Genomic DNA, 17,142 nt, shown 5'->3' on the forward strand with positions numbered 1-17,142 from the left:
TGGCCTGTTACTGTAGCCGCTGAGGTGGCGGCCTCTGTTCTGCTTGTTGCTTACGTTGTGCTGAAGAGCTCTGCTCTGTTCATGTCAATAAATCCTGGTGTTCTGGCCCTCCTGCAGTTGGGCAGCTCATGTTGCTGGAGGACTTGCCCTTCACCTAGCTCGGCATTCCAGTCTCTGCAGTCTCAGGGCCTGAGAACGGTAGGACATCAGTGGTAATGCCGACAGGGATCACTGAAACATTGTTTCTAGTGTGTCTGTAGAATACGGAGTATGCTTGTTTTGCTGAGTGGGAGACGGAGATAGATGGGGGAGGGTTTCCTTTTGAACTATATTTGGTTGGTTGAATAGTTCATAAAATTGTCAGTTTGCAGGACATCACCAGCTAGTGGAGAGGGGGTTAGCATGCCTTATGGGTTTGCTAAGTACAGGAGAAACCAGTCTAGAAGTTACAAGCGAATAATCCCCAAAGCAACTACCAAAGAATTGGCTATAATTCAGTTTGTTTTTTATGAAGCCGATGAGTAATTGATGGTGTGACAAGTGTATTATGCTAATGGAATCATTTAATATCTTGTGTTAACACCCACGTAAAAGGAATACTAAGTTAATTGATGTCTATTTAAGGAAAACCTGGTAGTGGTGTTGAATGTCAGAACTCATGATTTGGTTGCAGCTACTCCTTCAGGCTGCCATTCCAGTTTCAATTTGACGATTTTCCATCAGAAATGTTTAACGCTTTCACTCCGTTTGAAGCTTTCTCAAACTTGTATGATGGCAGGTTGAGGACTTCACAAGTGTTTATGAAGAAGTTGATGAAGAACAGTATTCGAAGCTGGTTCAGGCCCGTCAGGATGATGACTGGATCGTGGATGACGGTATGTGGGAGGAAATGGCCTCCTAGACGCTGTACTAGTTGTGTTGTGTAGAGTCTTGTGCAGTGGAGTTGCTGCTTTGCACGAGCAGACGTAAGACACTGTGAAGATCATACCATTGGTTCAGATTTTTCTCAAGTACAGTATTTGAGAGTGCAGAGGCAGTACAATACGAAGTTTGTTTTGGGATATTTGGAGAATCCGGCCACATATCTCAGGAGCTAGTATAAAACCTCCAAGAAGGAGCTAGGAATTGGGAGGAACCATGTACCTGTGGGGTATCCTCAGGTGATGTGGGGATAAGAAAACTACCTGTTGCACAGAATGTCTGTGAGGATTACACGAAGCTCTTTGCGTGAACAGTAACCTGGACAGTGGAAAGCTCCGGGCAGAGGCTGGTCCCGATGTTCTTACAACCCATGTGGAAAGCCCACTGGTTACTGCTTGTTGGGTGTGACTTCTTGGCCATGTGATTGCCGACCACCGGCGGGGGCGGGGGGTGTAGACTGCACCTGTGACCATATTTATGTTTCTTTTTCTGTAGTTGGACTCAGCTATATTGCCACTTTTCCCTGGAGACCGAGGTGCTTTTTCTGGGCCTCTGTGATCTCGATTCTTGTACTTTTTATTCTTTTGGTAGAGCAAAACTACTGCTAAGCATCCTGTTGTGGCAGACTTTGATCCTGAGGGCCAAATTGTTTCCCTAGCTCACCTGGATGGGCATAGCATATTTCCTTTTGTTTTGACTCAGCAAACCTGCTGTGTATGTAAATGTTGTGCTTCATCTGACACTCATCTGAACCAGGTTTCTGCTACACTTAAAGATGGCACAGGCCGGGAGAACATCTGAGTGGGTATAAAAGGTGTTTTGTTGTGGTGGTGGTGGTGGCTAAAATACTACTAGCCACTTTTAGAAACTTGATTCCAATTTAAAATTTTGTCCTGTAGATGGTATTGGCTATGTGGAGGATGGCCGAGAGATTTTTGATGATGACCTTGAAGACGATGCCCTTGATTCTTATGAGAAAGGTAACTATTTTGTTTCTAAGAGAGTGCCATTTTGAGATATAAAGCATTAACATTTGCGATGACTTGGTACTTTGACACGGGTTCCTTTAAGGGTAAAGGACCTACCACAACTGTTTTTAGGTGTGGTATATGTTCTCATATTGAGAGAAGCGTAGTTCTGTAGAAAATTAAATGTAAAAAGAAAAACAATACCATGAAAGGAAGTTTTCGTGTCTCTATGATCCAAAGAGTTTGGTCTTTTACTTATTTTGGAATTTCATTTCTGTGGTCATTTTAGACTTGGTGATTTTGAAAGCTGCAGCAATAAATGATGTCTTTTAATTTCTACTGAATTGATGTGCTTACAATTTTAGCTCTTTGATAGTAGCATAGTACAATAATTAGATTTAGTAATCAACTTGCTTTGTCTAATCAAAATTTAAAATGATACAAATGAATGTGTCAGATTTTCTTAGCTACGTAATCTTTGACAAAATGTTTTTTCTTAAGTAAACAAGCCTGATTTAGTTTCTGTAAAATGTGAAGGGGAAATTGTCTTTAGTGTTTGTTTTTTTTTGATTTGCCTCATTATTACCACCAAGTGTAGATCATGGGTCAGCAAATTATGGCCCACTCACAGCCAGTTTATTTTAAACCGCTTTATTGAACTGTAATTCACATACCATACAATTCATCTATTTAAAGTGTACATTTCAGTGGTGTTTACTATAGTCACAGAGTTGCGCAGCTATCACAGCAGTTGGTCTCACGTTTTTTGGTTTTTTTTTTTTTTTTTTTTTTTTTTTTTTTTTAACCTCAGAAGGAAATCATGCCTGTTACTATGTAGGGCCCCAGCTCAGAATGTTTTTTTCTTTTCTTTTTTTTTTTTTTTTTAAATTTTAGGGAGGGAGAGTGCAAGCAGGGGCAGAGGGAGAGGGGGAGAGAGAGAGAGAATCTTAAGCAGGTTCCACTCTCAACACGGACCCTGATAGGGGGCTTGATCCCACGACCTGGGGATCATGACCTGAGCTGAAATCAGAAGTTGGATACTCAACTGACTGAGCTGCCCAGATGCCCTGGTTTTTTCATTTTTAAAAGGTGTTTTTAAAAAAGAGAAAAATGCAAGGAAGAATATGCAGCAGTGTGAGAGATGTGTGCAGCCACAAAGCCTAAAATCTGTTCTATCTTGTCCTTTTTTAGAAATACTGGGCCCTAATTTGTGGATTTTTAACATTTACTTTCTTCCTCTTCCCCCTTCTCAACCACGTATACACAGACTTAAGTTTTCGTTAACTTGTTGAAAGTAAGTTTTAAAGCCATGATGCTTCACTTCTACAGGTTTCAATAGTGACCTGCTAAGAACAAGAACGCTTGTGTACTTAGCCACAGTACTATTCTCATAATATTATCTAATATATCGTTCACATTAAGATTTCCTCAGCCCAAAATGATACCTGTTTTTTCAAGTGCAGAGTCCATTTCAGTTTTTATGTCTCTTGAGTGTTATTTAGTATAGAACGGCACCATCCATCCTCTCCTCCCTCTCTGGCTTTTTTTTGGTGGGCGGGGGGGGGGGGGTGTCTTTCATGACCTTGACATCTTTAAGGGACCAGGCTGGTTTTGTTCACTATTCCACAATCTGGGATTTGCCTGATTGCTTCTTGGTGTATAGAGGTTAAATATTTAAAATTTTTTTAATGTTTTTCATTTTTGAGAGAGAGAGACAAAGCACGAACAGGGGAGGGGCAGAGAAAGAGGGAGACACAGAATCCAAGCAGGCTCCAGGCTCCAAGCTGTCCACACAGAGCCTGACGCGGAGCTCGAACCCACAAACTTTGGGATCATGACCTGAGCCGAAGTCGGACGCTCAACAGACTGAGCCACCCAAGTGCCCCTAGAGATGAAATATTTTGTCAAAAATGCAATATAGAAGAAATTGTGTCCTTTCCACTGATCATATTAAGAGGCACATAATGTCATTTTGTCCTATTCTTGGTGATACTGAGTTTGCTCTCTTGGCCAAAGTGATGTTCATCAGATCTCTTCCTTATAAAGCTACTTTTCCACCTTTGTATTAATGTACATAAGGGATGATATGTGAGATCATGTGTATATCTTTCACTCACCAACTATCACCCAATGCTTTCAGCATCTATTGATGACTTTCTCTTTCCTTTTTTTTTCCCTCTTTCCTTTTTAAAATGATCACTTTAAACTCAAAGATTGAAATAAAATTACTGTTTTAGTTCAGCATCCATTATCATTATTTTTCTTTTTGTTGTTCAAATTATCCTAAATTTGGCAGTGGGAGCTCCTTTGAGCTGCCTCCTATGTCTTTTTGACATGACCACTTCGGTCTTTGAGCATTTCCTTGCTTCCTGGGCTAGGAAGATGTTCCAGGTTCTCATTGTATTATTCCTGTCGCTGACCTGGAATCAACCGTTTCCCCCCAAGAATCATGGCTCCTTGAGTGGAGAGTGGTATTCAGATCAGGAGGATGGATGGTACTCTTTGCTACTGGGTGTAATGGTTTTTAGGCCCTTTTAGTGACTAGAACTAAGAGATTTTATATGTGTGTCTGTCATGATTTTATAGTGATACATTCATTTCAAATATAGTACCACAGGGTTCTTACTTTGTCTTCTCCAATTCTGTATTTGTATCTGCCTTCAATGTCGTGAAAACCCTTGTACTTTATTTTTCTTATTTATTTAAAAATTTTTTAGCGTTTATTTGTTTTTGAGACAGAAAGAGACAGAGCATGAGTTGGGGAATGGCAGAGAGAGAGGGAGACAGAATCTGAAGCAGGCTCCAGGCTCTGAGCTGTCAGCACAGACCCGACCTGGGGCTCGAACTCACATACCGTGAGATCATGACCTGAGCCGAAGTCAGACGCTTAACCGACTGAGCCATCCAAGCAGCCCAAAAACCCTTGTCCTTTAAAATACACACAAAATAATTTTAGAAGTTTTAGAGCTACTAAACCAATATGTCTACTGGCAACCTTTCTAAGTGAAGTTTATTATTTCTTTGCAGTTTGGGGTGCCCAGGTGGCTCAGTTGGTTAACTGTCCAACTTCGGTTCAGGTCATGATCTTGCATCTCATGGGTTCGAGCCCCGTGTTGGGCTTTGCACTATCAGTATGGAGTCTTCCTTGGATTGTCTCTCTGCCCTCCCCCATTCACGTGTTCTCTCTCAAAATAAATAAATAAATAAATAAATAAATCATTTTACAAACAATTGAAAAAGTTCTGGAGATCGGTTGAACAATGCTGTGAATATATGTAGCTCTACTGAATTGTACATAAAAATGGCTAAATAATTTCTTTGCAGTTTTATTTGTTCTCACTAAGGGTGTATAGTTAGAGGATTGTGTTTGGAAGGTGCATGAAGTATTTTTTTCTTTGTGCTATTTTATCAGTTTACTACCAAGGTTCATTTGTGTTTGTATTCAAATTAGGATTTAAAAAAATCCTTTGTTTCAATTTCAATTTTTGAATATTGTGAAAGATTTTCATGATTTCAAAATCACAACGATACTGAGATCAAGACTCAGATAAATCTTATCCTCATCACTGTGCTCTCTACTTGGTTTTTACCCAGTTTCCCTAGGTAACCATTTTTAATAGTTTCTGATTATCCTTCCTGTTTTCCTTCCACAAAAGAAATAAGGATAAATGTAATTTTTTAATGTTGGATGTTACTTAGTCATTCATTAGTTACGGTAAATATGTGGACTGTCTTCCTGGTTTCTGCTAACCTGTGTAATGTAGGGACTCTACACGGTGGTACCATTTGGTAGCAGTGTGGCTAATTGTGTATTTGTAGTTTTTGTGTGTCCATGAAGAAGAGAATGAAAGGAACCTGTGTGCTTTTTATCTCCCTGAACGGAGGAAGACTTTGAGTTACGGCTTTGTTGTGAATTGTCTTTATCATCTTTAATGACTCCCATCAGTTACCTGGACCTGAGTTTTGTTATCTGTAAGTTAGGTTGCACTGGACCCGGAGGTTTTTGATGAAAGGACCCATGTCCTAGTCATCTCAGTGCCAGTCACAGTAGCACGTGCAGAGAAAGTATGCAGTATTTGTTGAATACACGAGTCATCTTTTTGTTTCCATTGTCATCTTGTTATCTCTTCCTAGTAATACATCAGTGAAGAGAATGACTTGGCATTCTCAGTTTTATACGTCTTTATTCCATGCTTTGCCACCATTCATCCATGAGTCCCCACTGCCTCAGTGCCCCTCAGGAGAGCCCAATAAGGTCCCTAAGATCTTAGGAAGGGAAAGAGAATTCTGTAGTCCCCTTGGAAGACTTAGAAGAAATTGTAGAGTTTTGCATAGATTTAAAAGGACAACTCTCTGGTGTGGATCCAGTCCCTGACATGTTTTCAAATAGAAGCAGAAAATATTAACTAAGTCCTAATGAAAAAACATAAGTAGGAAAATGAATAAAACAAACAAAACAGAAGTACTAACACTGTGAAAGTTTGTACATCAGCTGTTGACTCCTATTCTTTGTTTCTTTTTGTCCTTCTCTAGATACTACTAACCTATGATGGGAAGATTAAAGCCTACTTAAGAAACCTTTCATGCTATTCAAACCTCTGTTGACCTTCTCTTTTGATACCCTGTATTAGGACCTGTATTTTGTGTTCTAAACATTTTGGCCATTAATTCTATTCTGGTTTCAAACTGCCAAATGATTTCAATAAAAAATTATTTCTCGTATGTTTTTCACAAATGTTCTACAATTTTTTCATTTTTAGGTACACGAAAAAAATGCCCTTTTTGCAGTTAAATACACATACATTTTATTATAATTGATGTTGAATAAGTTAACAATGTTTGTAGCCATGACCATTATCTAGTTCCAGAACATTTTTATTAAAATTTTTTTTTTCAACGTTTTTTTATTTATTTTTGGGACAGAGAGAGACAGAGCATGAACGGGGGAGGGGCAGAGAGAGAGGGAGACACAGAATCGGAAACAGGCTCCAGGCTCTGAGCCATCGGCCCAGAGCCTGACGCGGGGCTCGAACTCACGGACCGCGAGATCGTGACCTGGCTGAAGTCGGAGGCTTAACCGACTGCGCCACCCAGGCGCCCCCGAACATTTTTAGCACCCCCGAACATTTTTAGCACCCCAGGTGGAAACCCATACCCATTAAGCAGTCGCTCCTCAGTCTTCCTTCTCCTATCACCTGGCAGCCACTAGTCTTTGTCTCTGTGGATTTGCCTATTTTGAAAATATGTGGCCATTTGTATCTGGCTCCTTTCATTTAGCATAATGATTTAAGGTTCCCTTATGTTGTAGCATGTATTAGCGCTTCCACCCTTTTTGTGGCTGAATAATAATCCATTGCAAGGCTATACCACATATTGTTTATCCATTTATTAGCTGATGGAATTTGGGATGTTTCTACCTTCCGGTTATTGTGAATTGTCCTGCTACAAACATTCATGTGTAAGTTTTTGTTTGAACACCTGTTTTCAGTTCTTTTGGGTATATACCCAGGAATGGAATTATGTGTGTATATTTTTATTTTTTTCTCACACAAAAGAGATTTTTCTGTGGGTGCTTTTATACTCTGTTTTTTCACTTAACAGGGTGACCTGAAAATCATTCCATATTAGCACATGGAGATACCTCTTTCTTACTTACTTGTTTCTACATACTTGCATAGTATTTAACTGTATAAACATGTGATGATGGTGTATTCAAATGGTTTCCGTGAGTTGTCAATTAGATTTTCAACAATTTGCTTTCACAAAAAAATCTGCATTGAGTAACTTAGTGTGTGTGGTGCTTTTCTCAGAGAAAACTCCTAGAAGGAGGATTGCTGGCTCAGAGAGTAAATGCACATGGAGTTTTAGGAGATACTGCTCTAGTACTTGTCCCATTTTGCACTCCCATGAACAGTATGAGTGTCCATTTAGACCCTATGGCCTTGCCAACAGAGTGCCTTGTCAGGCCTTTGGATTTTTGGCGTTCTGATACGTGAGAAGTGACATCTGAATGTGGTTTTCATTTGCGTTTCTTCTACAGATGAAGTTGAACATCTTTTCATGAAACTTAGAGCTGTTTATACATTTTAAATTTTTAAGTTTTTTTAATGTTTGTTTATTTTTGAAGGAGGGAGAGACAGAGAGTGAGCGGGGGAGGAACGGAGAGAGGGAGACACAGAATCCAAAGCAGGCTCCAGTTTCTGAGCTGTCAGCCCAGAGCCTGATGCGGGACTCGCACTCACAAACTGTGAGATCATGACCCGAGCTGAAGTCAGATGCTCAACCCACTGAGCCCCGACTGTTTATATATTTTTTAATGTGAACTGTATGTTTGTGTTTATTGTGCACATTGTTTTTGGGGCTTTTTTAATATTGGGATTTCTTCTTAAAGTTCATTTATTTATTTTGATAGAGTGCTTGGGCATGAGCAGAGAAGGGGCAGAGAGAGGGAGAGAGAATCCCAAGCAGGCTCCACACTGTCAGCACGGAGCCTGATGTGGGGTTCAAACTCCTGAACTGTGAGGTCATGACCTGAGCTGAAATCAAGAGTCAGATGCCTAACCAACTGAACCACCCAGGCACCCCAGGAGTTTTTTTTAATCAGAAAAATTGGTTCTTTATCTGCAAAGCACTGCAAAAGTTTTCTTGTGTTTTGTCTTTAAACCTGTTTCTGGTATAATTGAATCTGTCAATTTTTTTCTTGCAGATGGATTTTGAATCTGTTAGAAATACTTTTCTTATACCCAGCTTACAAAGGAACTTGAAAGTATTTGTCTATTTTCATTAAAAATTTTTTGATCTGTGATTTTTTTGGTGTTGGTACTGTTTTCTTTACAATTGGAGAACCAACACTACTTGTTAAAAAGTCCATTTTCTCCCCAGTGATATAAGATGCCACCTTTATTATATGCTAGGTTACACAAGTAATTCAGTCTTTTCTGGATTCAATTTTCTATTTCATCTGGTGGATATCTTCTTTTAAAAATTTATTTTAATGTTTATTTATTTTTGAAAGAGTGAGACAGAGCATGACTAGGGGAGTTGCAGATAGAGAGGGAGATGCAGAACCTGAAGCAGGCTCCAGGCTCTGAGCTGTCAGCACAGAGCCCGACAGGTGGGGCTCGGACTTACAAACCCTGAGATCATGACCTTAGCCGAAGTTGGACGCTAAACTGACTGAGTCATCCAGGCACCCCTGGTGTGTGTATTCTTACGCCACACTGTATTAGCTATTCATTCTAGGTCTTTTTGAGGTAGAGAGTTCTGGAATGAATCAGAAAGAGGGAGTAAAACTGGCAGTATTAGAAGAGTTTGTAGGTGATTAACACATTGCCATAAGAGAAAACATGGAAAAAATGTTTCTGTGCCGTTTAGTGTTGTTACAACATATTGTGTGTGTGTGTGTGTGTGTGTGTGTGTGTGTGGTTGCTCTTCCTCAGAAGATGGAAATTAGGATGCTACACTACCATGATTGGTAATCCTATTTCTTCATATTTCAGTTTTCCTGCCATCAGGATAGCACTAAAAAAGATGATCTGATGAAGGCTGCTAGGCTAATCCTCTGGTTCCAGATGAGCTTGGTTGTTTCATTTCTCTTGGAGAAAAAACAAAAAAAAAAATCCTACCTTTTAAAAAGATTTCTGTTCACACTAACAATAGCCATTAAACAGTCCTGCTTAGTAACTTATCCTGATATTTAGTGTTTCATCAGTTTTTTTTTTTTAAGATTTTATTTTTAAGTAATCTCTGTATCCAACATGCAGCTCGAACTCACAACCCTGAGATCAAGAGTCACATGCTCCACCAGTTGGGCCAGCCATGTCCCCCATCATCAGTTTTTATAATAACATTTAGCCAAAGTTTTCCTGAATTAAGCCACTTTTAAAGATTCTTCCCTGTGTACCACGTATAAAGTCTCATATTTTTGTATTTTATTATTTCTTTTTTAGTAGGCTTCACGCCCAACATGGGACTTGAACTCATGACCCCAAGGTCAAGAGTCACATGCTTTACCAACTGAGCCAGCTAGGCACCTGTGTTTTTGTATTTTGAATTCTTTATGTTTTTCTTTTCATTCTCCTATACAGAGGGCAGGTGACTAGGCTTTTAGTTGTACATGTTTATGACTAAGTTGTATTCCAACAGGCAAAGATAAAAAAGCACGTACTAAAGACAGGAGGAATGTAAAGAAGGCTGTGGTGACAAAACCAAACAATATCAAGTCACTGTTCATTGCTAGTGCTGGGAAGAAGACTGCAGACGTGAGTTTCATGGTTTCCTTGTATTTTGTCTTTTTCTTTGAGAAGTAAATTTAGTATTTGATTGTATGGACAATAGGTGCTCAGTGTTCTTGAGCTCAGATATTTCCATTGTATTTTCCCACTTTCACGAAGTTGGATGTGTATTTCTAGATGAATTTAGGCACCTCATTGTTTGGAACTCGGAGATAGAAAAGTGAACGGACAGGGTGTTTATTTCATTGATTAGCCGGAGGCTCCTGGAATGAGGGTGAAAACAGGATGGGGGCTCTAGGTTTAGGAGTTGCATGTACACAGGTGGTGGTTAAGATCTGAACGGTAGGTGAGTCCTCAGGGTGGGGACTGGAGAGGCAAGGACTGACTGGTTGGGTTCTTCCTTTCACAGACACATGGTGTGGGTGAGAACGTGAAGTGCAGGGCTTTCTCATTCTGTCTCCAATTATACTTTTCAGAAAGCTGTCGACTTGTCTAAGGATGATCTGCTAGGTGACATTCTCCAAGATCTGAACACTGAGGTAAGTCATTCTCGGGGAGTTGTCAAATATGCGGGGGACATAGGCTGAAGAAACAATTCAGTAATTTTACAAAACAGACTGCTGCTAGAATTTAAAACAAAAAATTCAGCGATAACACAACCTCCCCCCTCCAAGACACACACATGCGCGTGCGCACACACGCACACACACACACACACACACACACACACACACAAACAACTCTCCAAATTGGTTTCTTACCACTTTAGGTGAGTAGTTTCCAGCTGTTACAAGCTATGCAGTTATGTCGATGGGGCCGCGTGGGGATGTGTTTGAGGTAGTAAGAATATACACGAGTCAGTTCTGGGAATGCACGCTGCTTGTGTTTAGTTGCTGCAGTGTATGTTCCCGAAATAGATTGAAACCTGTCAGTCTGCACAGTCAGGCATGAGATCCTCATCTTGAATTCAGAGAGGGAGTGAAGGAAGAGGCAGTGAGCTGTTCCTGAGACAACTCAGACAGGCTCGGCTGCTCTGGGAGTTTACGCTGGGGCTGTTACACGTGGAGACTAAATTCATTTAGAGGTGTGTTTCTTTCTAAGTAACACTTCGTTAAAACAACACCAACATGTGTAGTTCTAGCTTGACAGTTTTTACATGCAATATCCTGGAGGGGTAGGGGAAAAGTATGTTAAGTTGTAAAAAGAAAAAATTGGGTGAGAGGTGGATTTAATATCTGTTCTGGTTTTCTAGTGAGTCTGGTATTGTTGCTATAGTAACTGTAGTACATGAACATAGATCTGCCGGGGGAGCAGGGAAGGAAGAATGCTTTGCTTATTAGGCTTCATTGGGGGGAAGAAATGTACTTTTTCTGTCTTCTGGTAAGCCAAGCAGGGCAGTGAATGTCTGTCTTACTCCTCCTTTTAAAGACACCTCAAATAACTCTACCACCTGTAATGATACCAAAGAAGAAAAGATCCATTGGAGATTCACTGAATCCTTTCTCTGTGCACACCCCCAAGGTAAAGTGAGTGGAAAAACCTTCAATCTTGATTTGTATTATTGCTTAAAACTTACTTTGTTGCTTTTCTATGTGAGGGAAATGCTTTTGAATTTCTTCTTGATTTTTGTTTTAAATTAGGACTCCCTTTTGATTGTATAGTTTCATGTATTTCAAAAATAGCATGTGCCTGCTTCTTTCATAGTAAATTTTTAGTAACTAGTATGTGTTATTATAGGTATTACAGCTGTGCTAAATGCAATAATTTTCTTCCTGGAAACAAGTATTTTTTTTGTAAACCTAGGTAACAGTAAAATAATGGAAGCTGTTACATTAATGATACATAAAATTGTCGTATAAATGGGAACTGTCGTTTTCTTCGGTCAGGGTAGGACAGTATAAAATACTATGCAGGTTTAACTGACCGAACATGTAAAAATATTTACAGGCAGTTCCTTCAAGAAAAACTGCTTCCCCTGTCTCAAGGAAGGAGCCTCCATTAACTTCTGTTCCCCTTAAACATGCTGAATTTGCTGGTAAGTCTAATGTCAGAGCTGCAAGGGTGTTGAGCAGTTGCAAAATGCTGTCGGGAATGGAGGCCCCCTGAAGGAGGAAGTGGAGGCAATTTTGAAGGTATTGTGATAGCAGGTTTAAGGGTGAAAGATTTGAATCCATAGCAGCAAAAGTTAGAAAACATCCAATTTGGAGATTGAACAGGAATGCAGGACAGTGTGGGAGGAAGGGTAGGCTGCTGTTGCCGTGTGGGGGAGGCCTTTGTGTTACATGACAGCTCTACATGATGGGAATGTGTGATGACGCCTGCAGGAGAGTCCGTGCCAGCTTTGCGTATAGACGACAAGAAGGACTCCGGGACAATGAATTTTGAAGACGGTGACTTTGATGAACCTATGGAAGCTGAGGAAGTAGATGTGGAGCCCATGGCTGTCAAGACTTGGGACCAAGAGAGTGAGCCAGCAGAGGGGGTGAAACATGAGGCAGATCCTGGGAAAGGCCCCTTGTCCTACTTGTAAGAGCATTTTATGACTTTTTTGGCAGGTAGCACTACAAATGACTCAGTTGGATTTTGAAAGTTTTTGATATGTGATTTCTGCAGAGGAAGTTTCCTCCCAGATGTTTCTTGTTGGGACATTGATCAGGAAGATGATAGCAGTTTCTCAGCCCAGGAAGTCCAAGTGGATTCCGGTCACCTCCCGCTGGTAAAAGGGGCAGATGAGGAACAAGTGTTTCAGTTTTATTGGCTGGATGCTTATGAAGATCAGTACACCCAACCAGGTAATCATACGTATGGTAACCGCCTTTAGTACAGAATGGTGTCTTTCCCTTAAGTGCTTTAGTTACTATAATTGGCAAAGGCTCTGCCCTCATATACATGTGTAGTAAAAGAGCACCGTTCATTCATTGTGAAGTGTGTGAGCCACCCCGGTGGAGATGAGCTGTGGTATGAATAATCCTTAAAAATGTGTTTTCCGAAAACCAGTTATATGTGATTTTGGAATCTGTGCTTGTTGTTCACCTTCGATGTATCTGAAGTTGTAGTTATGCGCTTTCTTTTAAATGGAATCAGTCATTAATTTGTTTATTTAGCAAATTGAATACCTGCTGTATGCCAGGCAGTGAGATGCCGTGAACTAGCCGGACAAATTCCCAATCCCAGTGGAGTTTACATTCAACTGTGGTGGGATTGGGTGGGGAAAAATGGGTGGTAAATAAGGTAAGCTGGTAAATGGTGTGAAGGCAGTTAGTTGGGGGATGGCCAGGGAAGGCCTGTTTTCAGAGACCACCATTGGGTGAGATCTGAGGCACGTGCTGAGCTGAGGAAAGAGCATTTCACTGTGATGAACTGGTGAGCACAGAGGCCTGGAGAGAGAAAGGAGACCGGTCTGAATTGTAGCACAGCAATCCAGTGACAAGATTGGTAGAAAATGAAGTTGGAGACAAAGGCAAAGGCCAGGTGATGAAGGACCGTGAAAGCCACACTGAGGAATTTAGATCTCACTCTAAGAAAGGAGAGGGCTGCAGTGGAGGATTTTAAGTGCTGGTGGCGTGGCGGTGGTAGTCATATAGTTGGGTTTACTGTTTAACAGGAGCCTTCTGGTTTGTGTGGAGAATAAATAGGTCTGTGCGGAGAATAGTGTGTGTGTGGGGAGGGGAAGACTGGAGCCTGGAGATCATTCAGTACAGGGCAGGCGTGCTGGTTACTTGGCCTAGTGATGGCTGTGGAGGAGGAGAGGAATGAATGTATTTCACATGTATTTTGACATGAATTTGTCACTGGATTGACATGGGGACTGACAGAAAGGAGGAATCGAGGATGGTTCCCAGGTCCTCCTCCGAATGAACTGAGAATGTGAATTCTGCCTCAAAGCCAGGAGGCTCTCTAGTGTTTTTTTGTCCTCCTTGAGCCCTTCTTCACCCCAGGGTTGGGCATGCCAAGGTAGGTCAGATTAATATAAAATACCACATATATCCTTAAACAGAGTTGCCTTCACTCGGATCCATTTCTGGGTGTGAGGGTAGATGCAACTGTGTTATTTTTCAAAGTGGTTTCCCGGAGGCTGCATCCAGTGAAAATAGAGTGTCCATGAAGCAAGTGAATGAATAAGAGGAGTAAGCATTAACCATCAGTCTTGTAGGCCAGATTTATCTTAAAGATAACCAGGCATTGACATCCACTGGAAGGTTAACAGTCTCTCCGAAGGGAGCAGAAGCATTAATAGGCCTCAGCATAGTAAATGCATAGGGACAGGTGCAGAGCCATTTGAGTAGTGAACTGCAGTGTTAGTTTCGTAGGTAAAGAATAAGCCATGTTAAAAAATCTCAACCATCTTAGAAATGGTACCTACTTTAGCTGTGACAAGACAGTTCGGTTAGACCCTCTCACCTGTTTGGCTACTACCTCTTTGCTGCTCACCAGTGGAGGGTAGACTGGCAGGTGGGGTTGCGTGCGGCTGAGCAGGTATTTCCCATCCAGTGCCGAAACCCAGGCCTGCCCTATCATACGGCTTCAGGGGACATCATTTTCACATGTGCTTCACGTGTCTCCCGCTCCCTGGAGTGCAACACTGGGGGGCTTGCTGGAGTTGCGCGATGTGGTGGGCCTGCTCTTCCCAGTGCTAGTCTCTCTGCTGGGTCCGCTCGGTGCTGGATTTGATACCCTGTCTTGGTTAATGGTCCCATCAAAACCAGAGACTCGGGAGCAAGCCTTGACTGCCCCTCTTCCTCACTTTCCTCACCATATCTTGTTAGTTTTCTCCTCCTCAAGGTGACAAGCTGTCTTCTCTTTCTCCTTGCGTCTTCCACCTCTGATCCCCGCTTGCCTCCTGAAACCATTGTGATAGCTTCCTGAGGGATCCCTCAGCTGTCATCCCCACATTGCTGCCAGAGCGATTGCTCAGCAGGGGAGCTCTGACCACGTCATTCCGTTGTTAAAAAAAAAAAACAAAACCCAACAACAAACCCAAAACACACCTCAGTGGCTACTGTCTGCAACATAAAGTCCAAGTTCCTTAGGAAGGCTTCTGACACCTGCCGTGTATGACTTCTGTGTTCTAGAGATAGTTCCCTGTATACGCCAGCTCCTGTTGATACCATGTCCCTTTACTCATGGTGTTTGACTGGAGTGCCCTCACTGTCTCAGCCCAGGTGTGTCATCTCCTGGAAGTTTTCCTAATCCTCTAGACCAGCCTCATTTTCCCTGGGACCCCGTCATACCCTTTCCTGGTGCGCTGTTTGTCATACTACTTTGTAAAGATCTGATTCTGTGTTTTTCTTGCTCCAAAGTATTTTATTTAACTCCTGGATGGATGGGACCTTTTATTTCCAGCTTCCAGCCTAATGCCAAGCATGTAGTAGGTATTGAATAAATGTCCATTGAAATACACTGCATGGCTGTGGACAGGCCTGTAGATGCACATGGAAGGTTTCAGGGAGCCAGAGATGCATTCACTGCTGTTGTTGAGATTGCCTCTTGTAGCTGCTAGCAGCGTGGGGGAAGAACGGGTAATGCAGAGAGACACGGTGCCGGCCAAGGTTAATCCACGTATAAACCAGCAGATTGCCCACTGTCAAATGCCAAGGAGTAGAACCTGAAGCAACAACAGTCTTGTTTTCTGTGTGAAAATGAGTTTATTATTTCCACCTTTTGTTTACTTGTTGATACTCTGAGAAACTGACAGCATCGTTTCGCAGGACAAGGCTTAGAGCTGCACCATCCACTATGGTAGCCACTGTCCACATGTAGCTCTTTAAATTTAGATTTAAAGTAATTAAAATGAAATAAAAAAATTCAGCTTCTCAGCCAGTAGCCACATTTCAAATGCTTTAATAGCCACCTGTGGCTAGTAGCTACCAGATCCATGGATGGCATAGATAGAACAGTTCTGTCATCACAGAAATTTCTATTGGCTAGTGCTTGTCTATAGTCATAGTTGTTGGAGGTTAAGATCGAGGCATTGAAGCGCGGCTTTATTAGGAAAGCCACGAATTTACGATACGTATCCTTACTGAATCTCTGGTGCTAACCATAGTCAAAGATAGGCCTTTTCAACCACTATCGGGAAATATTCTGCATTTGAAACAGATACTAGTCTCTTATTGGCTTATCTCCCAAATGCTATGGTAAAAGGAAATTTCAAGTGCTGGAGAAGGCCTCAGGCAGTCTGGTCTAGTTATAGAGAAGAAGTTAAGGCTTCAAAAAATAAAGTGGCCAGAGCTCTGGGCTTCTCACCCACAGTCCACTCTGCTGTTCTGTGGCACTTCTTAAGCTGCGTTCTCTGTGATTGATGCCAACGGGTTAAAAAGGACGGCTTAAAAAAAAAAAAGACGTCCTTTAATCTCAGGGGGTTGAACAGTTTCATCATGATAGCAGGTAATGATCACTGAGCCTTGGTGAAATCAATGCTGCTAATAAAAACGAAGTACTCCCAAAGACCCTGTTATTGTGTCTCACTTTTTTACAGATTCTAAGTAAGTCAGTTATTGCTGAATGCTCCATAATTATGAAAAGAGTCTTACTCTTTGCATATGGGAAGATATCCTGTCTTCATTATGACTTTTTCAAGGTTGAATAATCCTGACTGCACCTGGTTTCGGCTAGTAACTTTGGGGGGAATGTAATCTTTGTTTACCATGATCTTTTTGTGGCAAATGAGGCATAAACAGTGTCAAATGTGTTGCATGAAGTGTGATATTAGTTTGACTGTAAAATGAGCTATTTGAATCTGTGAATCCAATATTAGGGTCTTTATTTTTCTTTGCATGGAATTTTGTTTCTTCGTGTCTCACTGTTGTGAGGATGACTTTTAATTTTCTGAGCTCCTGTGATTTTTTTTTCTTTTTTAATCATTCCCCACAGTCCTCCCTTCCCTCTCCCCTTCTCCCCCCCCACCCCAGCTGAAAATCACACAACTCTTTTAAGAATTTTAATCATGTGCAGAAATGAAATTTTTTAGATGGTCTTATTTCCACTAGGACGAGTGACAAAAGGAAGCACTGATGAGC

General features: G+C 41.3%; 1 protein-coding gene across 2 annotated transcripts in view; it reads left to right on the forward strand.

The window, feature by feature from the left end:
* Positions 1–17,142, forward strand: part of POLA1 (DNA polymerase alpha 1, catalytic subunit) — a 300,131-nt gene that overhangs the window by 6,411 nt on the left and 276,578 nt on the right. For both annotated transcript variants that reach the window (XM_007087856.3, XM_042974042.1), the window contains exons 3-10: positions 779–875; positions 1,821–1,901; positions 10,035–10,150; positions 10,600–10,662; positions 11,552–11,644; positions 12,071–12,158; positions 12,448–12,649; positions 12,737–12,915. In XM_007087856.3, the coding sequence (XP_007087918.2) occupies positions 779–875; positions 1,821–1,901; positions 10,035–10,150; positions 10,600–10,662; positions 11,552–11,644; positions 12,071–12,158; positions 12,448–12,649; positions 12,737–12,915 (919 nt within the window). The remainder of the gene's footprint in view (positions 1–778; positions 876–1,820; positions 1,902–10,034; positions 10,151–10,599; positions 10,663–11,551; positions 11,645–12,070; positions 12,159–12,447; positions 12,650–12,736; positions 12,916–17,142) is intronic.

This window comes from Panthera tigris, chromosome X (assembly GCF_018350195.1).
Source record: "Panthera tigris isolate Pti1 chromosome X, P.tigris_Pti1_mat1.1, whole genome shotgun sequence".
Classification (NCBI taxonomy): Eukaryota; Metazoa; Chordata; class Mammalia; order Carnivora; family Felidae; genus Panthera; species Panthera tigris.